Source organism: Engystomops pustulosus, chromosome 4 (genome assembly GCF_040894005.1).
Source record: "Engystomops pustulosus chromosome 4, aEngPut4.maternal, whole genome shotgun sequence".
In the NCBI taxonomy this organism is placed as follows: domain Eukaryota; kingdom Metazoa; phylum Chordata; class Amphibia; order Anura; family Leptodactylidae; genus Engystomops; species Engystomops pustulosus.
The window spans coordinates 53892083-53920071 of record NC_092414.1 but is presented as its reverse complement, the minus strand read 5'-3'; the positions used below and the strand labels follow the sequence as shown (position 1 = coordinate 53920071).

Below are 27989 nucleotides of genomic sequence, written 5' to 3'. Positions count from 1 at the left end.
TAAAAAAGTATTTTGTTTATTGAAGGCAATGAAAAGGCAACATAAGAGCAGTAGTGGAATAAAACAATCCCTCATGCAAACAGTTTTTTAGCATTGTGTACAGTGGCATCAACAGAAACCTATAGGTTAGCCCTGAAATTAAATAAAATCTTTTCTCTACATTCAGTAAACCTGAATCATACAAATGGAAATAAATTAGAAAATGTACATTTGTTACATCTTTATTAAGCCATAGTTTACCTGTACATTGTATTCACAGATTCCAAACAGTAATAAAATAAGCACAGAACATTTTATATTAGATAATAAAGCAGCAGGTCAGTCCCGACATATTACCTTTCCTAGAGTTACCATAAAAATCTGCAAAAAAAAAAAAACCCCAAAAAACACACTGGCTAAAATGGTAAAGCATTCAATGGAATGGATAGAAATCGACACGTGGAAGTGGAGTTGTCAGAATAGTCACTTCTTTAAAGAAATCTACTGCTCCCTTCTGGTCCAAAATTGTATAACTTCTACACAAAAAATATTTCCAAAGTTATCAGGGTTAAAGACAGTGTATAGAATAGATTAGTAGCACAAATGGAACGCTGGAAAGATTAAAAGGACCCATTGTTCGCACTCCTCCAGTCCCCACAGAGCATACTACATACACTGCCATAGTACATTTTTTTGTATAAAAAAAAATAGGTTTTACAGGAGAAAAAAAATAAATAAATAATAAAAAAAAAAATATATGTTATATAATACCTTTCAATACCATGTGCTGTGTGACTAAGCACTCGTCACCTGGGAGTGGCCGGAAAGGAGCAGTCCCCCCCCCCCACCCCCCCACTGCTCCTCCATGTGTCCTTTTCAAATATATGAAAACGCCCATCACTTTGACATGAGGGAGCTGTTTCCCAAGGGTGGGGGGGGGGGGACTGCTCCTTTCCAGCCCCTCCCAGTGGGCAACTGCCTAGTCACACAGAAGATGCTAATGAAAGTTACAATATAACATATCTTTTTTTCTGTAAAAACCAATTTTTAATACAAAACACACTTTGGCAGTGTATGTACTATGCTCTGTGGGGACTGGGGGAGTGCTAAAAATGGCTCTCCTGGTGACCGGTTCCCTTTAAGATAGGATACTGAAAAATACCCCATGAAGGGGCAGGTCTCCATTACAAGACAGGGGCCTCATTTTTCCACTACAGGTCCATGAACATGATGCAGGTACAATATTGGGTACTAATCATAGACAAGAAATTACCACTTCTGGAGGAGGGGAGAGAAGTAAAAAAAATTTAGTTATCATTTGTCATCATCGGTTTTTGCTTCAAACTGCACTGGAAACCATAGTAAAATTTCCACATGTGAACCTTATTGACAATAGATTCAGAAGATAGAAATCAAATTATCCTTGGTTATCCCACTCTGTATAATAATATACCTTTGCTGCAACTACACAATGCTTCTAGCATTTTTTTAACAGATTTCAGAAGTCATTTGAGGAACCATAGTATATTTGAGATCAATGAACAATATTTTACCATTTACTAAGGCTGTGTGCAGACAACTGCCTCAAGATTCACTGCAGTTAAAGAAAACTTATATCTATGGAGATACAATTAATATTCACTACAAGAGTCTGGGTCTTTCAACTGCAATCATACAGAAGCTGTTTTAAGGTCAAGTGAAATGGGGCTTGCCGCTTTGGGTTAAAGGGGCTCCGAACTGAACATCACAACATAGAAGTCACCAAGTATTTCAACTGCCAATTATAAAAACACATACACAATGGACAGACAATTTATAGAGATCAATCTCTGGAGAAAAGTTCCAAGACTGTAGAAATTCAGATCTTCATATTACACAAGTTATACAAGACTACTTTTAATAAACCCAGAACTACAAGAAATAGCAAATTAAAAGCAAAAATTTAGAAAGTCGCTAGTAAGAAGGTTCTTGTTCCAGTGTTTGTATACATCTGAAAATAGACTCAACCATTAACATTAAAACTTAGATTTGGGCTTAGATTTTGTGGTTGTAAATGGAAACTCCAAAGGAAATCCAAAACTCCACTGAACTGTAATAGTGACAACCTTGGCAGATGGCAAAAATTTTTTTTTTTTTGGTTGGGTACAAGAGCACTACCGAGCAGAGCAGTAAAGTCATCCAAAACCAATATTGGACATTTACTGGCCTAACTCCCCTCCCCACCACACACAATCCCCAAAATAGCCATTGAGTCAACTCAATAAGTTTTACTAAATTGCCAGTAGCCGTTTAAAAGTTACAGAAACATTAGACTTTGTCAAAATGAGTTTAGAGATTATCTTTAACACGAGAGGCTGGGAAAGAGACTGAACTGATTTCTGATGAATATTACTGGGAGCGGCAACCTGCAGCTTTACACAAAAACTGCAAGAGCCGAAAACGTCAAAGAAAGAACAAAACCCACAAAAGGTATAGATAAGTTTGAAACCTCAGAACCCAATTTTAAATGGTATAGCTAGTTATGGAAAGTGCAACATTGTACGGGGTACAACACCAAAATATACATATACAAAACTCCAATTGTATTTTTTTTCTGGAAACCTTATTGCATAAAAAGTGTAGAGTTTGTATGTTCTATCCGGGTTTGCATGGGTTTCCTCCCACACATATTGGTAGCTGGATTAGATTCTGAGCCCCATGGGGACAGGGAACGATTTGGCAAACTCTACCAACACTCATTAATAATAAAATTGCCAATCTACTGCATCAACCTCTTTAGCCAAAAAAGGAATACAAGCAAATATCCCATATGATCCCAAAGCAAATTGTGCTCTGTCCCTCTCCAAGCATTTTGTGTGTTCACAAGATAAACATTTTAAGATCTCTGCTTGCAAATTAGAATGGAAAGATCTTATCCACTGAAGATTAATAATGACTTTTTTTTTTAATTACAGTGCAGATCTTGGAGACTAGGGGCAAAAACAAAAGTTGGTAAATTCTACAACTTTTCATGAAAGAAAACGTCAGCACAGCTCCAGTGGATAGGACTGCAGCAGTTCTCTGACCAGGAGGGGTAGTTGGGAATTGATGCACCCCTTTATTCTCGTGACCTGTGGGGGTCCCAGTGGTCAGACCATTAAGTGACATCACGTCTTCGAGATAAGCCATTACATAACTAGGTGGAAAGTGTAATGTGGTATATAAAGTAAAGAATTTAAGGAAACCGTGGTAATCCCAAAACAATAGGTTATTTTCCGAAAAACTTATTGTATACAATATATGCCACACTAACGCAGAGCAATAATGGATTAACCACGATAGGCAGCAATAGATTTGGAATGATGGTGAAAAATAAAAACCAGACAATATACATAATGTATATAATGTAAAGTGACTTTGGAGCATTACATAGAGCTTACGAGTTGTACATGTTACTGTGTAACCTTTAATACAAGTACCATATCAGAATTCCAGATTTCACAGCATCCCTTGAATGTGCTGCAGGACTATTCATGAGGAAGACGAGACGTCTAAACCCAAACACATTTAACACTTTATGATGCATAATATGCAAGAGCCTGCAGGGTCCCAGGTGTCTATTATGCCAATAATGAATCCATCACCATTCACCATCTATCAATGTGATTACATGTGACAGGTTCCATTTAAGTACGACCCCACTATAGAATAATTGCACAAGTGGAGGAGAGGCAGATGCAATACTGAGCATTTAGTTCATCAATACAACTTCTCATGGATTTCTGCCTCAAAAATCTTAGGAACATTAATCACTTGGGTTGTGCCCAGTTTGTGATCTTTGTTAAGAAGGTTTTGATGAAGTTGCTGACACATACAGAAGCATCCACAAGTATTGGCACAGATTATTATAGATCAGGAATGTAAATGTAAGACTGATCACATAGCGTGGAGGTTATAGCACAGACAGAATGGGACAGCTGCTTATTTGTACAAGTTCCAGTTAACATGCACAAAAATATCTTTGGATTCACAGTAAAATTGTTAGCAGCAATGGTTTGTGCCAGTTATGTATCCATAATGCACTTCTAGAGAAAGTGTTACCAATATATGGCACATTTCCAGTCAGGTACCTTGGGACTTACAGGACAGCTACTACATTAGATGGTGCACACGATTCTCAGATAGGGAGATCTCTCTTGCAGCAATTGTTGGAAGACAATCACTAGCTGAAGGCAATGTTTAGTGCATTCAAAGACAGAAGGTGGTCAAGTAAAGGATTTCAGGCTCCAAAAGTCTCCCAAACATGCATGTCCAATGGAAGGCTTCAATATATGATACGATATTGCCATGCATCACTCACATGGTCCAAAAAAAGATATGTCTTGTGTATACACTGAGCACAGCAGTGTGTACAGGGCCACAGATTCAGGAAATTGTGGAATGTTTTACATACATGACCCCTAGATGTGCAATGGTCATCACTGGTCCTACATCATCCTCCATTCATCTTTGTAGCATACTGCTTATAAAGAGGTATAGTATAGTATAGTAAAGTGTGCAGTGTCTAATTCTAAGCAGATCATAAGGCAACAGGTAACAAGAACATCTTCCGGTTATGCGCCATCTGCACAAGCCCGTAAGGAAATACACACTCAATGATTTGTAAGTGTAGCTTTAGACTAAGGAGATAATGAAGCAACAGGTGAAAGGCAACCAACTTCCAATAACAAATACTTGACAGCCCTGGTAACACTGGTCTTAAGAAGGAATGACAGGACAGAACTAGGGATGGTTTACAATAATCGCAGCGATGACTGAATATATGAACAGACTTGCTTTCGCAGCAGTGATAGCTACCGTGAAAACCGGATGTTGGTCAACATTAAGGCAACGCAACTCTGTAGCAAATATAGAAGGACTTGTCTGAATCAGTAGAAACCATATAGCATATTTACAAAAAAAAAACACCCCACAAATGAGCTGAACAAAATGCTTCAGGAAATGTTTCCTCAGATATGACCGATGCCAGGGAGGAGGAATGACTGCATGAAGGTGACGGTAAACATCTCGGGTGCAAATAAAACTACATGGTATCCATAATACAGGCCAAATGTAAAATGCAACCCAAGGCTGCCAGTAAAGAATCTCTGCCGTACAGTACGTGCGCCATGTCCTTGCTTATATACATAATACTGGCCCTATATACAGATTGGTTTACTGCTGCAAGGATCATAGGTGCAACATCTTCACAATGGAGGCCCCTATTAGGAACGTGGCTTTCACACAGGTATCAAAGCCCAGCACATCATCATATATTTACTATTAAAGATCAATATTGTCATTTTTCTTCATTTACACCCAGTTACAGTAACTGTTCCAATCTTCAGTGACATCAAAGTGCAGAACAACTCAAGAGAAATTCAGCAATCCAAGAAGAGCACCAACCGCACCAAAATAGCCCTGGAGGAAAGAGTGACAAACAATGTAAATGCAGGGGAATAAAAAACAAAAATCAGTTTGTAAGAGCAAGGAAATTGATTCACATTGCAACACAATGTCCAAAAGTTCTAGCATATTTGTTCTAAAGTATCCTGAGTGCCAGTGGCCAATGGGACTACAAATTCCATCAAAGATTCAATAGAGCTGTGCCAGCTTTAGCAGCTAACATGTAATCATACTACACCTGTCAGACTATGGTGTACTTAACAGTTGCCCAGACTACTCTGTGGTGTGTAGTGTTTTTATGTATCCTCAATGGGGGCACCTCTTAGCTATAGGACATATCGCATATGTTCTCAACCATAAACGTTGGATCCTGGTACCTAGAATTTGAGAAACTCCTCTGTGCACCCTCTCTGCACCCTGCACACTTCAGAGGGCTATAACTTTGGATCCATGGCACATAGAATGGTGTAAATTGATGATTTCGGGCCAATTTTATATGTAAATCACCCTGCGTCACTTTACCAGTTAATATCTCAGGTTCCCACATACCTAGAAACACAATCCCAGAATGAAAGAATATTCTCTTTCAGAGTAAAACCTGAGATTTTAGGTGCCAGAGATCCAAAATTATAACCTTCTGAAGTTCTGGGGTGCACAGAAGCTTCTCACAAAATCTTGAAAGGATCAAATGAACTAATGTTCATCTAATGACACCCTGCTACCCAGATCAGAGCACCCTTCTTGAAGGTTCCGACACCGCACTGCGAATTCACTGGTGCAGATGCTACAGACATCTAAAAGTGACCTGTTATTTTATTAATTGGTTCATGAATATATAGTTTTTATTTGGGCTTCTGTTGTGTAAAGGAGTATACAATATATATCTGTGTGAAACATTCCCTCTTGCTGCAAGTTTTAGTGAATATACACATGCTGGGCATTAATGAGCTTATCACATCTTACCGTTTTTATGGAAGTACATTTTCCAGCCTTAACTAATTCACACATTCTAAAATCCTCTTTATTATGTAAATGAGGCTGGGCACATGGTGAGAGTGACGTCACCAGTTCCCCCTCGACTCTCCTACCTCTTCTCATGTTGGGGTGTAATGTATAGTAAAGCATTGCCATGTGTATAGGAGTAGCTCATACACACACAGGCTGCAGGGGACAGGGCTACCATTACCAGGAAGCACAGAGGAGCCAGCAACAGTAGTGTCACATTATACAGGCAGTCATTTAAGCAGGGGGGAGGATGTGGCTCTGCCTCATACTCTTCAATAAGCTGGACTGCTGAATATGATAATGACTCATTGAACCCATCTGAGGTCATTTGCATACAGCTTTAGGACCGGATTGTAGATGGAGAATGTAGGGATAGTGGCAATGCTTTCTAATAGAATATCATGAAAATATTTTTCTCTTTAAAGGGGTTTTACATACAAATGTTTGTTCATTAGGTGAATGGGTTCAATCGTACAACAGATATTGGAAGCAGATGGTGTGACTTGGGCTTGACCCAAAATTATCCAACTGAACTAAGTCTAAAGCACTCAGTTGCAAAAAAGTAACATTTTTGTGGCTAAATATGGTATGGGCCAAAAAGGACCTTTTTCAAACAGACATGCCGCCTGAATAATAGAAGTGTATGTGGAAATATAAAGGCTTTTGGAAGATGCTGCTCAGCATTGTTCTGGTGCTGCAGGCCAGATGGTGAGGACAGGGTCAGAAATTTTCCCATAGTTTGTACAACAAGTAGGTGAGGAGGTAACGGAAAATTGATCCCAGGACACACATTGATGCCTGCCCCGAGTTCCCGTTTTTCATGTTACAGATATTGAAGAAATTTGGATGGAATTTAATTCATACCTCATGTTCCAAAAAGAGTGCTTTAAGTTGACCATTGGACCAGTAATCCAACGCATATGCCAGCAACTTCATCGAAAGGGTATTTACCCGGAGAAAATTACCAACAAAGATTACCTTGTTTATTTTCTGCAAGACAAGATGGAAAAATAAAGTAAAGTTACACACACACACACACTATCCACAACCGACAGGGTGGTGCAACACCATACAGAACTGCTTTAGAAACCATTACCAAATATTAAATGATCCATCCAAGTATTCTATAAGGTCCTAACCAACTGGTGCGAATATGTGGCCCGCACTGCATAACCAATTCATTCTGATTAAGATTTATAATTCTTAATGCAACAGACAGGATTTGAAGACAAACTGGAATAAGCACAAAGAGTTTTCTAATTCCTATCATATCAAGTCTATTGGTTCTATTCCATGAATTTCATTAAAAAAAGTTATTCAAACTTCACTTTAGACGTGCAAAATATTCAGAGATAATGTTCTGAATTGGTCTTGTTGTGTTCTCCTACAGCCTTCATAGCCCTGTACAATGCTGCTTGATCCATATGCCACAAGGCAGCACTATAAAGAAGCCGAAGGATGTAAGCAATAGGAACAAATGTTTAAGACTCCATTCAGTTCAATGGATCTGCTTGCAGTGTGTCAGACTTAAAAGGACTTCAGTGTTGACATTAAAAGCAGAAACTTGGGTCCATGGGGTAAAGTCCAGCTGTGGTCTTCTACGCAAGCCACAAACTTTGCTGCGATGATGAAACAGAGGTCAAAAAAACAGACAACCCTGGGGAAAGGGAATAGCTGATGGGGCTGTGATTATATCACATACCCGTTTTCCTCACACACAGTAAATTAAAAAATATACTAATTTATTGCAAAAATGTAAAATCCATTTTAAGAGTACAAAGGCAGACAGAGCCTACGTGTTTCAATTAATCTTATTCAGCCATTTAAGGCATTAAGATTGTTAATCGAAACGTGTAGGCTCTGCCAGCCTTTGCACAAAGGAGTTTTGAAATAAAGAATCTTTTTTTTTTTTTTTAAAGGGAACTGTCTTTGGAGCTGGATCCATTTTCCTTGTTTTTGCTAGTTGAACTCCAAGAGATAATAGCTCACGGCCATATATATATATATATATATATATATATATATATATATATATATATATATATATATATATATATATATATATATATATATATATATTTTATTGGATTCTGTCAAAAACTCTATTTTGTCTGGTATCACCATTAAGTCAAAACTTAAGCCACAATAACAAGGAGAAAAAGTTTTTCATAGTCATTTGACCAGACCTAAAGCAAATGCCCCTCATTACGGGAAGATCCCATAGATACACAGCCTTATGGCTTGTTCAATACTAGTCTTACCTCATTTACAGCACACATCCGGGCTATTGAGCCAATATTATTGGTTATGGTGACCAGTGTTGCACGAGCGAGATCCTCTTTACTAACCGATTCTCGTTTATCTTTGTAAATCATGTTTCCAAAGCTGATAATAAAATAAAAGAATATTGTCAGGTTAATGCATGCAATGTAACGCAAGATGCTGCCTACAACCCATGGTCAGAAAATGTATCATGGTGATGAGCCGTGACTTGTGACTGTTTATACCCCTACACCAAATCATGTGGGCGTATAAGGACAATTAAGTGAGCTGGCCAGGCATAGAATTCACCAGGTGCACAATCTTTGTATTTGAGGTGCAATTGCATCAGAGACTCTTAATATATTGGTCCTGACTGTGCTGGTGCATGATGGGCCAAGCAGTGATAGATTCCATCCCTTCAAACAACTTTACTAGGAAATCATCAGAATTAAAAGATTCTAGTTTTACCTTGATGCTACCGCCCATCCAGGAAGTCCAAACCTTTCATAGTCCCCACCATAAATGTCCCGTACTAATTTATCAGGGTTTGTACTGTCACCAGATGCAGCCATTTCCAGAGCCTCTTCAAAGCTTTCACATCCAGTCAATAAACTACAGAGACCAAGGAACGTGCCTCCACCTAGGCTAAAGAAGAAGAGTTATTACCGAAAACAGTCAAGCCTTCATACATGGCTGATGAGTACTTGTATACAAGCAAACAGTAAATATGGGAACCCCAAATATGGACAATGTGTGCAAAATTGTGAACTTTATTAGGCTACATTCAGACAAACGTCCCGGGAGAGAAGGACTGCCAGAATGCTGACACCAGAACCAATGTTCATTACTAATAAAGGATAAGGCAGGGCGTCATATTCCAGGGATAGATAGGACATCTGTGTATGGGGGATGTATATACCTCTCCCAATGGCCGTGTGAGTGCAGCCTAAAAGAGTGAGTTTAGAATGTATCTCGTTTTCACAAAGAAGACCCTTGCCAGCATTGACATCAATACACTGGGCTTTTTGCAGTCACACTTTAGCGTTAACATATTAAGGCTTGGTTCACATTAGTGTTACACCACATAAATAGCACAGCAGATTTGTTTTTTGTAATAAAGAATGGAAGGGTTAAAGAAGGTAACCCCATGTACATGTATCCCTATGGGAAACATCAGAACCATCATAGTATTTAGTATGCTCTTCTATACCTAGAGGACATGAGCATGGCTTAAAGATGGTTGTTCAGTCACTAAAGTTACTCCCTAACCACAATATGGAGGTAAATTTGCTGATCAATAAGGGGGGGGGGGGGGGGAGCGGCACACACATCACAAGAACAGGGTCAGTGAATCTTTAAACTTTTCTTTTTAGGTATACCGAATATGTTCAAATATGAAATTATTGCTACTTATTAACACAAGATTGAAAGTGCATTACCTTGTACCACAGACTCTTTTATATTTGTCCTTGGAATGGACTGCCAGAATGCTGACTCCAGAACCAATGTTAACTACTAATAAAGGATAAGGGTCATCAAGATTAAAAGGGATCTTCTGGCACTGTTCAGGGTGTAAGGCATTTTCAAAATAATAGCACTCCGCCTGCCCATTAAAGCGCACAGAGTCAATGTATAACAAGCCTCCAACCAGAGAATCCAGTTCATCCACCTTGTGCAGTTCTAGGTTTCCAATCTGTTTAGAAGGAAAAAAAAATAAAAGTTTGCTGTTATTATAAACACATGTAAGAATGAATAGAAAAAGTGAAGAAAATTTATCAAGAAAATCAAACATGATAAACCAGGCACACTTACTGGTAGATCCAGGCACCATGACGGTGGTAAACATCTTATATTTGTTATCCATGGCTTCCTTACTTTCTAAAATCAACATTATGCTAATGAGCCAAAAGTGATCCTGGGGGAGTTACTATTGCCCCTCCGTGCCATCGCTTCACAGGCCATTACTGTGCAAAGTTCACTTCCCCGTTCCAAGTCAGATAACAGCAGGTAGGTGGGGGGAGGGGGAAGACCTGCTTCTGCACAGTGGGACCTGTGATGCTACAGCACAGAGGGTCTCTGGTAACTACTCCCGAGAGCATATAGTGCTCATTAGCAGCTTTTTAAACGTTCATTTTAGACAGATGCAGGCCAAGGATAACAAGAAGGTTACCACAGTCACAGTGCTTGAATCTATAAGAAAGTATCATGGTTGATGGTAGATTTCCCTGCAGGCAGGATTGGCTGTAACAAACGAAACCATCCTCACTCAGCTCTATTCTCCTTGCCATCCTGACTACCAATCACAGGGCCCATCCAAAGTGGTAACCAGTGAAAAGTAGGTGTTCTCTTTCACACTGTTCTATGGAAATTAGCATAGTAGGATGCCATAAACAGGGTCAGCACCTACCGTCCTAAATTCTTCTTCAAATTTATAAGCACCACCACCCGTGGCGCAGAGAACCGTGTGTAGTGTTGAAAAATTCTTATCCCTTGCCATGTGAATAAATGTTGGCAGGTCTTGTGTGGGAAACCGAATAAAGTGCAGGTTTCCTTTTCTGCCAAAGAGGGTGAGGTTTTTCAGCTCCAGGTGGACATCTCGGATGCCAGTAGAACCATAGGCTACATTGGAAGTCAGATATTTCCGGATGCTTTTTAAGCTTTCAACTTCTTCTTGTTCCTCCTCAGCTGTAATGTCAATGGGTTCAAAATAAGCCAGTTTCACCAATGTCCCACCAATATCCATACCGAACCAAGGGAATGCTGAGGAAATAAAATACATCATTAAATTCCAGCTTTATTTCATAGCTACATTAGGAAAAAGAACCATATTCACATACTGAACAAATGCCAACACAAACTAAATTATGACAATAGCTCAAGCTTTGGATATTTTGGACAATTCTTGATACTGGGTGGAAATTTAATGTAATATAGAAGGGGAAGCCAAGAGAGCAACAACCAACGCTAGCAGGGGCAAGGCCTCTAAGAAATGCATAAGACACATAGGTGGGATTCCTGTGGTCATTTCACTTGGTAAGGGTGGGGAATAGGATTATTTTAAACAATACAGTGAATACTTCAGTTCTGATGATACTTCATGTGCTGATTTCATGCTATACAAAAAAACAACAAATCCTTGTTCTATTGTAATTTAAAATGTTTTTTATAATTCGAACCAACCCAAGTCACATGAACAAAATGCAGGAAAACAAAGGTTTCATTATGATTCTTTCCTTAAGGATCTTGTGACTTAGAAAATGTCCATACAGTGTGTGACTTATCAGATGCAGCAGCTAAAGTAAATAAATAAAAATCCGGAAATTCCAACAAAGTTGACAATTTTCATATTAAAATGATTAAATTAATGCAGAAAATTAATAAAACTGTCCATGTGTAGAGTTGATTTGTGGAAGTAATATGGATATAGATGGAGTAAGGCCACCTGTTGTGTAAAGGGACATTATGTAGCAGCTTCGACCCATAGAAGCAATGCTGTCACAGCCATGTGAGGTACACAGTGAAGGGGATGCAGTACTCTAAGGACCGCAGCCGCAATCAATCATATAATCGGGGGTGGTGCCAGGTCCTAAACAAGCTGCACTGTTAAGAGACCATGGCAAACAGTCAGGTGCTTAAAGGGAACCCGTCATCTGCTTTTGGCCTAATAAATCACTATCAGTATACTGTCAGTTAAAAAAAAAAGTAGAAGATGTTAATCTTTCACGATCTTCTGTCATGGCATCAAGCGAGGTGTAAATTGGTTGTATAAAGTCAAGGAGGCGGAGAGTTTAACACTGAAGTCAAGGGGGGGAGCTCCTCCTCCTTCTCTGTGATTGACATTGTGCATCAGAGTTCAGGAGATCTGGTTAGTGAGGTCTCTATGTAGGACTGTCAATTACAGTGAAGGGGGCTTTCTGATGGGGCTTTTCTTCAGCCTTAAAATCTCTGCCTCCTTGACTTTATACAACCATTTTACAGCTCACTTCAAAGTTGATTTTCTGGATGATACCACCATACTGGGTCATGAAAAAAAGTGTTCTGCTGCTTGGCAACAAGTAGTGGTTTATTAAGGGTTATTGTATCCGGGAAAACCTCCCATTTACCTGTCTAAGCAAACTATGTAAATATGTGGTAAACAAAGTGCAGACAGGAACCAAAGAAAGCAATGAGACAGCTGGCCCAAATATCTGACAGCTTTGCATGTAATATGCAGTATATTATATAAAAAAAAAAAAATTTCCCCTTCCTGACATGTTTGTGTCTGACTTTCTGTGGATTAGCCAATATGTTAAAACATCCAGTAATTGCATTAGAAATATTTCTTTAATGTTTGATTTGCAAAGGTCTATACAAAGTGTACGGCCTCATTAAGGACACTTACACGCTGGTGTGAGCCACCTCAGGCAGTCTCATCTTTTAGCTTCTCATGCCTTTGTTTTTAGGGGGAAAATAATGGCTTTAAAAAAGAGTGCGAGGGGCTCTGGACTCTATTGATACCGGAGTCCCTCAGGATCATTTGGTCTTTTTCGACCCTTAAAAACAAGGGCAAAAAAAATATAAGATGTAGGAGTAAATCCTCCCAGAGAAAGCACACATGTAGGTTGTGTTTGGTTTACAATCCTTGATCCTGGTGGTAGATTTCCTTTAAGTTCTGCTCTAGGTTCTCGATAACTCAAATCCACTGCCCTGCAGTCTAGTAAAAGTAATGGGGTCTATGGGGCTTCTGTTCTTGAGTCTGGAGGCTCATTTAGAAAGCACACTGACCCACTGATTTCTATGGGTTTGTTCACATTTCCCTTTTATTTTTTTTACTGATGCACAAAAAAAAAAAAAGCCCTGAAAGCTGACCAGAGCTGAAACAGGGACACAACTTATATAGGTATTTATATAGGCAAGTCTGTCATTTTACTGGTATTTTGTAAACAAAGTATACATTAAAAAAATTTTGAAAATAAAATGAAGTAAAGTGTCAGCTGTCAGCACCTCACTCCTTGTGTAAGAGTAGAATTAAGTCAGGTCATCTCAACTGGAAAAATATCTAATTTTTGAACCGATTAAGGGAAACGCACATCTGATGGTCAAGGTTCAAAACGATAACATGTACTGTAACCCATAGAACAACACGATCAGCTGAAATACTGAACTATCTGAGCACCTGGGGATGTCGTGATGGCCAAAGTACGAACTGTGAAAGCCTGGAATAAAAAGTATTCTAAAACAAAAGGGGAAGGGGGTGTAACTATCCCTATATAGCATACATCTTAACATTCTGCATTAAGTGAAAACGTTGTTCCCCTGTGCTCAGATCCCCAGTAGTAAACACTTCATGCCTGAGCTTTTCTTGGAGTTTATACTCATCTTTAAACAAGTTATAATTAATGTTCTGCATCAGCTGTAAGAATATGAAAGACTGTAAGCTCTTGTGTCACCCCCCTCATCCTCATAGACTGTAAGCTCTTGTGTCACCTACTCATCCTCATAGACTGTAAGCTCTTGTGTCACCCCCCTCATCCTCATAGACTGTAAGCTCTTGTGTCACCCCCCTCATCCTCATAGACTGTAAGCTCTTGTGTCACCCCCCTCATCCTCATAGACTGTAAGCTCTTGTGTCACCCCCCTCATCCTCATAGACTGTAAGCTCTTGTGTCACCCCCCTCATCCTCATAGACTGTAAGCTCTTGTGTCACCCCCCTCATCCTCATAGACTGTAAGCTCTTGTGTCACCCCCCTCATCCTCATAGACTGTAAGCTCTTGTGTCACCCCCCTCATCCTCATAGACTGTAAGCTCTTGTGTCACCTACTCATCCTCATAGACTGTAAGCCCTTGTGTCTCCCCCTCATCCTCATAGACTGTAAGCTCTTGTGTCACCCCCTCATCCTCATAGACTGTAAGCTCTTGTGTCACCCCCTCATCCTCATAGACTGTAAGCTCTTGTGTCACCCCCTCATCCTCAGACTGTAAGCTTTCGTGTCACCCCCTCATCCTCATAGACTAAGCTCTTGTGAGCAAGGTTCTCACTCCTATTGTTCCATATGACTGTTTGTACTCTAATGTAATAAATGAATTGTAAAGCGCTACAGAATATGTTGGCGCTATATAAATAAAGCCATCCTGGAATCACTGAGCTCGCACACACTTACATGGCTTCTTTGCATCCTTGATCTTCATGCTGGCGGTGCGGCTCCTCTCCTTCCTGCAGATACAACATGTACAGTCAGTCTAGGGCAGCTCCATTCATAGATCTGCCTCCTCTCACCATACAGGCCCCGCCCACATCACCAGTCATGCAAACATTCACAACATCCTGTCACCAGGACGTGACGTCACCACCGCTGTCGAAGGGCTTGCCGGGAATTGTAGTTTCTGTTATCTCCTCTGTACGGGGGAGAAGACAGAGAACTACAGGTCCCTACAAGCACAGCGCGCCCGCTCTTACCTGTAATATGTGTGTACGTGTTTATGGTGGAGCGGCCTCGGGCGGCAGGTCACGGTCAGCTAATGGCGTCTTCTCCCGGCGCGGCAGAGGGAGCGGCAGTCCGGGCGGTACAGGGAAGTTGTTGCAGTCATATCCGTGCTGTACGCAGCTGATGCTGAGGTAGAGCAGCTCACGCCAGGCGCGCTGCAGCCAATGAGAGGGAGCCGAGGGGCGGCAGCCAATGAGAAGCGTCCTGGCTGTGGAATGATTGCTGGTGACGCGCGGCACAGCGGCCGCTATTGTGTGAGGAGGAGGAAGGCAATGGCGGCCGCGCCGCGGGAGGCCCGGTACTAGCGCGCAGGGGACGGACATGTAGACTGCGGCTCAGCGCCGGGCACTGCTTTCTCTCTATGGTTTATTCATCTTTTGTCATCCGCCATAACAGTAACATGGCGCCTGCTACTACATAACCCCGGCTATGCCTGAGCGCAGAGACACAAGTGCCATTAACCTCCCCACACGGTGGCAGTTATTAGCTGTGTGTGACCTCACCTCATCCCGGGGCAGTGTGACTGCACAACTAGGGGCATATCCCACACCCTGACGTCACTACACCCAAATGTTCCGAGGGTCCAGTTATGCGCCACAGAACCAACTTATACCATAAGCCACGCCCTTTCCCCTCCCCTAACCCAACCCCTACAATTCCCACACAGTATAATCCCCAAGCCTAATGCTAATGCACCCCTGAGGGCGCGTTCACACGTTGCGCTTTGGTTGCGTTTTAAAACGCATTACAACAGCTGAGGAGCGGTCATTTGCCTAATTACATTACTGTTAACATTTGCGTTTACAAAACAAATGTAAATAGTAATGTAATTAGGCAAATCACCTCTCCTCAGCTATTGTAATACATTTTAAACGCAATCAAAGCGCAACGTGTGAACGCGCCCTGAGGCCGCTAGGCGTCCGTTCATAAGGCCGCCGTCACACGTACCACTAGGCGTCCGTTCATAACGCGACGCTAGCGCACAGGGGGAGGTCCTCGGCCAGAACGCACATGCGTTTCCAGAGTTTTCCCTGGAAACACATGTGCGTTCGGGCCGAGGACCTCCCCCTGTGCGCTAGCGTCGCGTTGTGAACGCTTTGATTGCGTATAAAACGCATTACAACAGCTGAGGAGAGGTGATTTGCCTAATTACATTACTATTTACATTTGTTAACGCAAATGTTAACGCATGCATTAACATCGTGTTTTGTAAATGCAAATGTTAACAGTAATGTAATTAGGCTGCAGCATTAGGGTGAAGACACACATGGCGTTTTTGGGCCGTTTTTACTAAGTGCGTTTTCAGATCGTTAAAAAACGCATCAGTTTTTTAAAAACGCATGCGTTTTTTGAAAACGCATGCGTTTTTGTCCGTTTTTCGTTGCGCAATTTCGGAAAAACGGACAAAAACGCATGCGTTTTCAAAAAACGCATGCGTTTTTAAAAAACGGATGCGTTTTTTAACGCATGCGTTTTTAACGATCTGAAAACGCACTTAGTAAAAACGGCCCAAAAACGCCATGTGTGTCTTCACCCTCAGGGTGATGGCTAAACGCATCAGTTTTTGACAGGTATGACCAATTATCTTAATTAAAACTGGTCAAAAAAGCATGCGTTTTTTGACAGACTGCTTAAAAACGTGTTCAAAATGCCACATATGCCATCACCCTTAGGGTGAAGACACACATGGCGTTTTTGGGCTGTTTTTACTAAGTGCGTTTTCAGATCGTAAAAACCGCATGCGTTAAACGCATGCGTTTTTTGAAAACGCATGCGTTTTTGACAGGTTTGACCAATTATCTTAATCCAAACTGGTCAAAAACGCATGCGTTTTTAACGATCTGAAAACGCACTAACTAAAAACGCCAAGTGTGTCTTCACCCTTAGGGTGAAAACACACATGGCGTTTTTGGGCCGTTTTTACTAAGTGCGTTTTCAGATCGTTAAAAACGCATGCGTTAAAAACGCATCCATTTTTTAAAAACGCATGCGTTTTTTGAAAATGCATGCGTTTTTGTCAGTTTTTCATTGCGCAATTTCGGAAAAACGGACAAAAACGCATGCGTTTTTTAAAAAAACTGATGCGTTTTTTAACGCATGCGTTTTTGACGATCTGAAAACGCACTTAGTAAAAACAGCCCAAAAACGCCAAGTGTGTCTTCACCCTAAGGGCACAGAGGAAACCATTGGATAGTGCATCTCAAAATGCAACATGTGAACGCGGCCTCTATGTCCTTTTATTTGTTTGCCCCCCCCCCCCTTTAACCCTTTCACGACCCGTGACGTAATGGCACGTCACGGGTCGGCCGCGGGTGCATGGAGAGGGCTCACGCGCTGAGCCCTCTCCATAGCCGGTAAGTCTTTGCTGCATATTGCAGCAAAGGCTTACCGGTAACACCCGCGATCGGTGCTAGCACCGATCGCGGGTGTTTTCACCTCGATCACCGCCGGCAATGCTGCCGGCGGCTTCAAAAGCATGGCGGCGCGTGGGCGCCGCCATCTTTTCGAGGATCGCCGCTCCCCGTGACGTCATCGGGGAGCGGCGATCCGTCGCCATGGTAACCTCGGGTCTCGCGAAGACCCGAGGCTACTTCTGGTTAACCCATGCATTACAATGTGCTATCAGCACATTGTAATGTATGAGGAGTAAAATCCCCATATACTGCCATACTGTAGTATGGCAGTATATGATAGGATCGTGCAGACCCCCTAGGGTTAAAGTACCCTAGGGAGTCTGAAAAGTACTAAAAATAAAAATAAAAAAAAGTTAAAAGAAAAAAAATTATAATAAAAAACCCTAAAAACTCAAATCACCCCCCTTTCCCTAGAACTGATATAAATATAAATAAACAGTAAAAATCATAAACACATTAGGTATCGCCGCGTCCGAAAATGCCCGATCTATCAAAATATGATAACGGTTTTTCACTGTGTTTAATCCCGTAACGGAAAATCGCGCCCAAATTCGAAAATGGCACTTTTTTTGTCATTTAAAAAAATTAAAAAATTCTATAAAAAGTGATCACAAGGTCGTACAGTCCTAAAATTGATAACATTGTAAACGTCATCAAAATCCGCAAAAAACGACACCACTCACAGCTCAGTACACCAAAGTATAAAAAAGTTATTAGCGCCAGAAGATGGCAAAATCCCAAAAAAATTTTTTGTACAGGAGGTTTTAATTTTTTTAAATGTATGAAAACATTATAAAACCTATACAAATTTGGTATCCCCGTAATCGTACCGACCCAAAGAATAAAGTAGACATGTCATTTGGGGCGCACAGTGAAATCCGTAACATCCAAGCCCACAAGAAGACGGCACAAATGCGTTTTTTTACCAATTTCACTGCATTTGGAATTTTTTTCCCGCTTCCTAGTACACGGCATGGAATATTCAATACCATCTCTATGAAGTGCAATTTGTTACGCAGAAAATAAGCTGTCACACAGCTCTGTAAATGGAAAAATAAAAAAGTTATGGATTTTTGATCATGGGGAGTAAAAAATGAAAATGAAAAAACAAAAAAGGGCCAGGTCCTGAAAGGGTTAAACTTATAATGCCCTACAATTTTGTACCTACAACTCCTACCATTGTGACCCAATGCTCTTCCTCCTTAAAATGTGGCCCCCTCCAAACATTATTCTCTCACCCTACCATTTTGGAAAAATAAAAACAACAGTTACCTCCCCGTTCCATCCCCCGTGTTCACTTGCTTTATTTCAGGTGTGTTTGAGGGCGCATTCACATGTGGCGTTTTCGTCGCGTTTTTAAACGCATCCAAAACGAAAGTGGAAGGGGGTTTGGCCAAAACGTGTATACTTTTGCAATGAAATGCATGCGTTTCAGGCAGACCCCCCTCCCTCTCTCATTTTGGATGTGTTTAAAAACGCGAAAAAAACGTCACATGAGAAGGCGCCCTAACGTGTGTGTTTTCAATCACATCACAACAGCTGAGAAGAGATTTTCCTGATTACATTGTGTTTACAAAACGCATGCTTTGCAATGTTAATGCATGCATTTGTTAACACTACATTAACACATATGTTAACAGTGTGTTAAAGCATGCACTTTGTGAACTCAACGTGTTCGGGAATGAGCACCAAGTATTTTGCATTATTTTCATGCCAAACACGTGATGCTCATTCCAAGCCCCTCCCTTTCATATGAGTTGAGTTTAAATATGCAACTGAAATGCAATGTGTGAATGCGGAGGAGCGCTCCTCTGCTGTGTGTAGCTTTATGACTGCATTCACACTGTGTCCTTAGTAAAGCAGTATTGAGCCGTTGCTTCTGCTGTGTCATACACACAGTGGGGCTTATTTACTAAGGTTCACGGATCGCACTTTTGTTGGACTGTTCATGGTTTTCGGGATTTGCGCTGCTGGGACAGGTATTTAGCAGGGGATTGTGTCATTGCGTTTGGATTGTGAAGCAGCTGCGCTAACTTTCATATGACAGGAATTAACACAACATGTAAATGCAGCCCGGCGTGATGACATCAGCACATTGCAACTACACAGCAGCAACAGCAGCAGGGGCTCGATGATGTTTCGCCAAGGACGCAGATAGAGTTGAAATCCTGGGACTTGCCTCCTAACACCTGGGACAAAGCTGAAATCCAGGACTGTCTCGCCAGGTGTGAGATTGGAAAATTATACGATACTATAAGGCTGGGTTCACATCCTTGTATACTGTATATAGCAGTGGTGGCGAACCTATGGCACGGGTGCCAGAGGTGGCACCCAGGCCATCACCCCAGTGCAGAGTTTGCCAAACAGGACTCAAGGCCTCATGCAGTCCCAGGCAGCCCAGGACCCTAGAAGGAAGCTACAATGATAATCCAAATTTCTTCTCCTTCTTTCTACTGTATTGGTGTCCTCAGGTGCCTATACAATACAAACATGTGACAGAGCCGGGAGGAATAAGTTACTGCTTATACTGTCGCATTGGCACTTTGCAAAAAATACGTGGGTTTTGGTTGTAGTTTGGGCACTCAGCATATAAAAGGTTTGCCATCACTGACGTATGGTGTGAAAAAGACGTACTACTTCCCTTCTCCAGGCTCACTGACATCATTTCGGAACACCCCATACATCGGCAGCAGCCCATAACCGGCTGCTGCTGTTGTAGACTCAGGAGGTGTTATTGGGCAACATATCCCCCTATATGAGTGTCCTTACAATGTATGTGAACCCAGCCTAAGATAACACTTTATTCATCCCCAAGGGGATATTATTGTATTCCAACAGTCTATTTGCTGCAATCGTGGAAATATAGACTTATAAAAGTTTTGCTAGTTACACTGGGGCGCTCAGGCTGCGTCACCTGAGCACCTCAGGGAGCCCCGAATATTAATTTAGACACTCACCCCGTTGTGCTAACAGTCCCAGGTCTCGTCCCTCCACAGTGCATAGAGCAGGTGATGGGCGGGATCGCTAGCAACACATTTATTGAGGTTTTACATAATTTTTAGGCGTTTTCTTGACTTTTACAAAAAGGGGGCAAGGCCACGGAAAATGGGAGTGGCTTAGCCCAAGCGCCAGAACATTCAGTCCTTAACTAGAAGACGAGACTAATAGACTCCACAGTTCTGTATTATTCCTGCTAAATCATCCCACTTTTATGTACAGAATGAAACTAATATATAATATGTTGTGTGTTCATGAAGGAGAGTATGGAGAGGGCTGCCATGGTAAGTACTGGCACAGTTTACATCAGTTAACCTGTTTGGTACTGAGATTACTATCTTTAAATGGCGGTAGCTGCACTCTGTGACATCATCGGGGTGCGCCAATTGCCGCAGTGGCAACTGGGAGCCCATGAAAGGCTCCCATACCTGTCATCACTATTCCTGTATTACAGTCTGTCTGAGTACACAGTTTTTAAAAAAAAAAAAACAACAATATGTCTTTATTGTGTTATTTTAAAAAAATCCCTATTCACAAATCAAGACTCCAAATCAAGTCAATTCAAGCACAAGCATCACAAACAGGGCCAAGTACGGAGATATAAGCATCCAAGCTCATATGTGCCACTATAGTCCTCTATAAGTACTCACTAATTGTAAAAAAAAACATCTCATCCCAACACAGTGGGTTACATGCCTAATAAAAAGGTAACATCTTTACCCATGTTTAGCTGATAGCACCGCCTGATGCCCCCCCCCCACGCGCGTTTTGACAGATTGCTTCCTAAAGGGGAGGATTGTAGTTGTAGCTGTCTAGGGTTTAAGTACACTAAGCTGAATTGGCATCAGCTTTATTAAAGCCTTTCCCAAGCGAAGCACAAGCAACAGGGAAAAGTCCAGGCCCAGACGGCCTTACTATCACAAACTATAAAAAATTCAAACATATTTTACTCCCACATATTAGGACATTATGCAACTCATTACTACAGGGAAACAGTTCCTTGTAGCGCACATAACAATTCTGCCAGAGGAGGGAAAAGATGTATACTTATGTAGTAATTATAGGCCTATATATATATATCCCTATTAAATGCAGGCTTGAAGTGGTGGACCACAGCGCTAGCGACACGATTACATCCCCTTCTACCTAAGTTAATCAATAAAGAACAAACAGGCTTTATCCTCGGACGCCAAGGTAAAGATAATACATGCAGACTTATTAGGCTTATAGAAATAGCTAAACAAAGAAACACCCCATTTGTCCTTTTCGGCTCTGATGGGTGAATTGGGACTGTATACAAGCAGTTCTGCTGAGGTTCGGAATATCATCTCCATTCATTAGGGCAATCTTCTCACTGTACAGCAATCCTAGTGCTAGAATTAGAGTGAAAGACTCCCTGTCTGGGCCATTCAATATTAGCAATGGTACCAGACAGGGATGCCCCTTATCTCCATCACTTTTTACTATGGTAATGGAATCACTGATTAGGAAAATTAGATTAGAACCAGAGATCCAAGCTATTAAAGTGGGTAACTTTGAACGGCAGTATTTGCAGACGATTTGTTAATAGTTACCACTAATCCCATAAAGCCATTACCGTTCACAAAAATTTTTAAAGATTTCAGAACTGTCTCTAACTTTAAAGTTAATTTTGCGAAATCTGAAATTTTAACATCTCAACTCCCCCCCAAAAAATCACAATTAGACTACTAAAAAGACTCCGCCTTTATATAGCCTAAGGAATCTATTAAATACCTAGGTATCTAGATAACAGCAGACCCGATCCAATTATATTAATTAAACTATGAGCCACTTTTGAAAGATCTCCAAAAACAGTTATCAGAGCTTGGAGTACCATACATGTCCTGGTGGGGGAGAGAAAATTAATTAAAAGCATTTATAGTCCCAAAAATACTATATCTGGATATGTGAGTCAGGTACGGGAGACATGGCTCATATCTGTAGTAATGCCCGAAATTGCTTCCTTTTTGGGAAAAAGTCCTAAACTGGAGAGAAAAAATGTGTAAATGCACTATCCCAGCATCACTGCTGTGGAAGCCATGGCAGACTATCACATGGAAGAGAAGTTCTCTTGCTCCCTTCCTAATCTCAGCAGCTAAACTGATTATTCCGACCCAATGGAAGACAACAGAAACACCCCTGATCGCCCAGTGGGTAGCAAAGGTCAATGAGATATGTAGATTTGAAAAATTAATACACTGGGAGCTAGGCACAAGGGAAACATTTTTGTGTATTTGGGGACTTTGGCGAACTCTCGACCCATCTATACAATAACATAGTAATTAAAACATTCCACTCTGTCATTATGGTTAAGATGTCATATCGCTGCAAATATAACCACTGTGATGATAAACTCACAGTAGTAACTCCCATACATATATATACATACTAAATCTGATGTCATCTCCGGCGAATACACCTGTTATATATTAGGAATGTAATTGTCAGCCTCACTCTGCTGTATTTCATCTCCTTTGTTACCCTTAATTTCTTAACCCGTTCCCTCCCCCCCACCCCTCATCTTCCCTTCATAATTGAATGACAATGGAGAAAGCATGAAACAAGTGTCATTCAATAGCTCAGCTATATGTTACCCTTCCGAATTGTTAAAAAATTGGTACTACTGTTCGTGTATATTTGGAATTGTATATGTTATTTTGTACCTAATAAAAACAGTTTCAAAACAGTTTTCAAAATGGTATCAAGTAAAACGTCATCCTATTACACAAATAATGATACCCATAAGCAGCTGTGTACGCTGAAGTATAAAAGAGTGACAGGTGGCAGAATATGGCAATGCTAGGCATTTTTTTTAATGCAAAGTTTCTGAATTTTTTTTAAAGGTATTGAGACATAACTAAACTATATAAATTTGATATCTCTGCAATCCTACTGGTCCATAGAGTAACGAAGAAGTGTCATATCGACTACACATCCAATCAGAAAATTTTATATTTTTTTCCAACTTTCCAGTACATGGCACAGAATATTAAATGGTGCTACTAGAAAATGTAATTTTTCTTGCATATAACTATGTAACTACATGCATATAACAAGCCAACATATCGCTTTTGAAAACAAAAAAGTCAAAATGTAACGGCTTGTGGAAGGAGAGGAGTGAAAAACAAAAAAACTGGAAAGGGTAAATAAATAATTGCACCATTCACTTATATGTACTGTTTGATTGGAGAATCAATTTTTTTGCAATAATTTTCCTGGCAAATAAAGAGCATTTTACTCAGGATCACTAGAATCACTAGAATTGATGCCTTCCTCACAGTTTCAAAATATACATATAATTGGATCTCTATTCAAATTCGTATGAAACATTCTTTTTTTTTTTTTCTCTCTTTTAAGAAATAATTTAATTGATATTAAGAGAAAATTCTGTCCTAAACATATAACAGACATTATAAGGTGTAACTACAGAAAGATGTCTCCTGTGATAAACAGTTATCATATGAAATGGAAAAATATGAACCTTTTATTGTATGGGATAGTTTTTTAATGTTTCTAAGCTAGCCCCCCAATCCTATTGTTTGATGTAGTTATTTAAAGGAAACCTACCACTCCGGTGGTAGGTGCATCTAACGTATTTAAGGATAGCCCTTTTTAGGACTAATCCTTTACTCCCCTTTACCTTTTCTAATATTTAATTAGGGAATATGCAAATCCTCCAAAGAGGCCACTGGGGCAGCCCCCCCGATCCTCCCTCCCAGACACACCCAGCGCACAGCCACAAGGAACTGCGCAGTAGCTCTGACTTTGGAGCCGAGATCTCCAGCTTCACAGATGAGTGTGCGCAGCTCCCCGCAACTGCACACGGAAGATGCCTAGGCAGAAGGACCAAAGAGGCCACTGGGGCCCGGAGCAGCCACACCGCGCAGCCCCAGCCCCTCCACGCCCCAGCAGCCCCTCCAGAAAACCCACACATTACCCCGATCAAAGATTTTTTTTCCCCTTTTTTAAAAAAATTTTAATCTTTTTATTTAATCTACACATATTATACAAAGTTTAAAATTCAGGCATTACAACATTGCACGGGAAAGGAAGAAGGACAAATACATCATATTACAAATCTTACAAATTTTTCTTTTCTCTTCTTCCCTTCTTTTCCCTTCCTTTCTCTTTTCTTATTAAATTTGATTATATTACCCCCCCCCCCCAGCAGCGGTGGGGAACCATCACACCACTTGCTTGAATGAGTCTACCTTGTTACCCACTCCAACCAACAGTTGGGTTCTATTCTATTATTTACATTTCCTCCTGAACCATCCCTATATCCCATGGGGGTTATTTCATAGTGCTTCATTCTTTCAACTGAGTTGAGACAGTCTGTAATATTCAAACTTTTTTTCCCATTCCAGTGCTTAACAAGGACCAGCCTCCCATTAAACAGTAATTTGTGAATTAACTGGATTTTTCCCCTTGATGTCCCCAGTGAGGGAACAAGACCCAGTATAGCCACGACATATCGAACACCAAATTAATATTCAATCAATTGGATATATATTCATAGACCTCAAGCCAAACTGTCTGGCCTTAGCGCAGTTCCAAAGAATGTGGAAGATGTCGGCACCCTCCTCTTGACACCTAGTGCACCTCGAGTCTTCTCTAAGTATGAAACATTCAATTGATATCAGAAATAATTTAACCCCTTAACGACCAGGCCCTTTTTAGTTTTTGCATTTCCATTTTTTACTCCCCACTTTCAAAAATCTATAACTTTATTGTTTTTCAATTTTCTTGGATTTTACGGCTTTCACTTTGCACCCCAAATGATATGTCTACTTTATGCTTTGGGTCAGTACAATCATGGGGATACCAAATTTATATAGATTTTGTAATATTTTCATACATTTACAAAAATTAAAACTTCCTGCACAAAAAGAAAATTCTTAATTTTGCCATCTTCTGGCACTAATAACTTTTTCATATTTCAGTCTTTCATATACCATTTTGAGGAGTGTATGACCTTTTGATCCCTTTTTATACATTTTTTTACATGGTGAAAAAATGGTGAGTTAGGGCCGTGTTTTCCGTTCCGTGGTTAAAGGGAACGTGTCCCCACTGTTTGAAAAAAATTTGCATTAGATAGGTTCCCATAGAGCCCTTATGGCCTAGGGGGCAACCTTTTTTGGAGTGTCTTAGGAGCTCTTTAGGTGTCTTTTGGTCCGCACTTATATAACATAGAGAAGACACTAAATAAAACATAGCCTACATCCAAAATAAATGAATCAAATACAGGATCATAAATAACAACAATACTTTATTAAATATATCAAGAAACAAAGTGCAAAAGTACTGTCCTCTGGAAGAGGGGAAAGAAAGAGTTAAACGCACTTAAAGTCATTTAATGTACAAACGGGATAGTGGTGGAACAGTCATCCCCCATGACCGAGCCACAGAGTAGGCTGAAAAAAGGTCCCCCTTTCTTTTTGAAAGGGGAGGGGGCATTACAAGATCATATGTTATGAGCTCAGTTAGGCCCCCATGACCGAACTGGGCGGCAGTGATGCCGAGTACAGGACATGTCCTATAATTTGCTGGATTTGTGGAGCTGCCGCTAAGCTTTCTATGGAGAGGGGAGGGGTGAAGAGTGCTCATTCCAGCTCCCTTATCCCCCCCGGCCGTGTGCTATGCTGGGGATCCGATCCGTGTGAGTGAGCCTGGCTGGAGAATAAAGCAAGCTGCCTACGTCTGGCTCTGGTAACCTGTGCCCATACACTACAGGAGGACTGTCCTTTTGTACTTTATCTTTTATATATTTAATACTGTTAAGTAATGTTGTTATTTCATGATTCTGAATACAATTAATTATTTGGATGTGAACTTATGTTGTGTCATCTCCATGTATGTAAGTAATGGCTTTCCACAACTTTGAGTGGCGCATTGCATGGCCCACACGTTTATATATTCCAATTGTGAGATATTCTGAAGAGATATTCATGTGCAGGGTGCCGGATGCAAAAAATATTATTTCTTAGGCTTAGAAACACAGAGTAATTCAGTCCACAGCTTTCAAAACACAATATGGGGTTTTAATTGTTACATTTAAATTTATAAATCACAATTTATGAAGAATGTCCAAACTTTTTTGCTTTTTTTCAGCCAAAATATTTGCAATGAATGGAAACATGGAAAACGCCGGTATAAATAAAGGTTTCATTTTTACGTTTCTAAAATCTAAAGGGTGACATGTAGCATTGGATACAAATCTGTCTTTATAACAAACACATTCACAGTTCAGAAAATTCTTTTTCAGCAAAATATTCAGGGGCACATTGTTAAAAAACCAAGCTTTTATAAAGTTACCAATTAGGTTTTTTGTTAGGCTATGAATTATTTATTATTTTCTTGTAGTATTAAAAAAATAGCAGTAGAAATAACTCACTATATGATACATATATCCAAGTGGTGCGATATTTTATATAATAAAGAATGAAAATAGTCACTTTCAATAATAAAAATAAGTTCTATTTTTGTTTATTTTACAATATAGTTAATATTCTTATCTTCTGGAGCATCACTCTGAAGGTACAGTTCTTTTACAAATTGCAGCATTACAGTTGCTTGGGTTTTTTGTTTGTTATCTTTTCTTTGGGTTTTTGTAGATTGTTTTATAAGCAGTTTGAACATCCGCATTCCATGTGTCTTTCCAGTTCCTCCACAAAAGATGTGCCATCTGTGCAATGAAAGGCATATTTCCGTCTCCTGCTCCTCAGTGGCACACAGCACTGACTACTGCTGCATTTCCCACTGCATTCTACACGTGGCACCTTTTGGGTCGTCGTGCATGTGATGTAACCTTGATGTTTACGAACAGTCTCACGGACAGTCTCGCCTTGGCAATGGTTCTCTATAAGAGAAAAAGTTCCATGTTTAGAATCAAATTTTTTTCATACTTGTGTTAATATGCTTAAAGGAAATCTACTATCAGAATCACTGATAGTAAATCACTAACATTTACATGTGCGTCATCAACTGCAGTCCTGTAGTGTCTTTGTCATATACTGGAATGACTGCCATTTGCTAAAAAAAAAGAGTGTTTTAATATATATTTAAATGAGTCTTGGGTGCTCTGAGGGCAGCCTTGGGGGCTCTGAGGGCAGCAACTGAGCCCCTCTGGGTTGTGCTGTGTTTTCATTTATTAGTCATTCTATACATGATATCTTAGCTTTACATTAAAATATTAAAGTGTCCCTCAACTTTAAAACCATTCTTTTTTACTTTATAAATCAATAGAGCAGATGTTAATAAGAAACCTTGTAATATATTTTATTAAACCTCTGTCTTTCCCTTCCTTCTACAGTGATTGGTGTCTCTGAAGACTAAGACAGGTAAGAATAGGAGACTTACATTTCTAAGGACGTAATAATTTGCTTGTAAAATCAGCTCTGTATGTGTTTCTAATAATATAT

The 27989-nt window shown here is 40.3% G+C and overlaps 2 protein-coding genes and 1 long non-coding RNA gene across 4 annotated transcripts in view; 1 reads left to right on the top strand and 2 right to left on the bottom strand.

Annotated features, from left to right (window-relative positions):
• Positions 1–15719, bottom strand: PANK3 (pantothenate kinase 3). Of its 2 annotated transcripts, XR_011854834.1 has the most exons (9): positions 15109–15719; positions 14813–14865; positions 11078–11430; positions 10110–10363; positions 9139–9315; positions 8670–8793; positions 7273–7398; positions 3828–5418; positions 1–3794 (listed from the first exon to the last, which is right to left on the bottom strand). XR_011854834.1 is itself a non-coding variant. In XM_072145925.1 (8 exons), the coding sequence occupies exons 2-8, from the start codon at positions 14838–14840 to the stop codon at positions 5368–5370; spliced, it is 1113 nt and encodes a 370-aa protein (XP_072002026.1). In that variant the 5' UTR covers positions 14841–14865; positions 15109–15719; the 3' UTR covers positions 1–5367. The 2 variants fall into 2 exon arrangements, 1 of the variants encoding a protein (XP_072002026.1); XM_072145925.1 differs by having other exon boundaries at positions 1–5418.
• LOC140126450 (uncharacterized) lies at positions 15353–27910 on the top strand. The gene is made up of 3 exons (XR_011854835.1): positions 15353–15434; positions 19598–19775; positions 27881–27910. It is a non-coding gene; the product is annotated as an uncharacterized lncRNA (long non-coding RNA).
• The window catches only part of SLIT3 (slit guidance ligand 3), a 315456-nt gene continuing 314054 nt past the window's right edge, over positions 26588–27989 (bottom strand). The window contains exon 36 of the mRNA XM_072145924.1: positions 26588–27427. Within this exon, the coding sequence (XP_072002025.1) occupies positions 27189–27427 (239 nt within the window). The 3' untranslated portion in view covers positions 26588–27188. The remainder of the gene's footprint in view (positions 27428–27989) is intronic.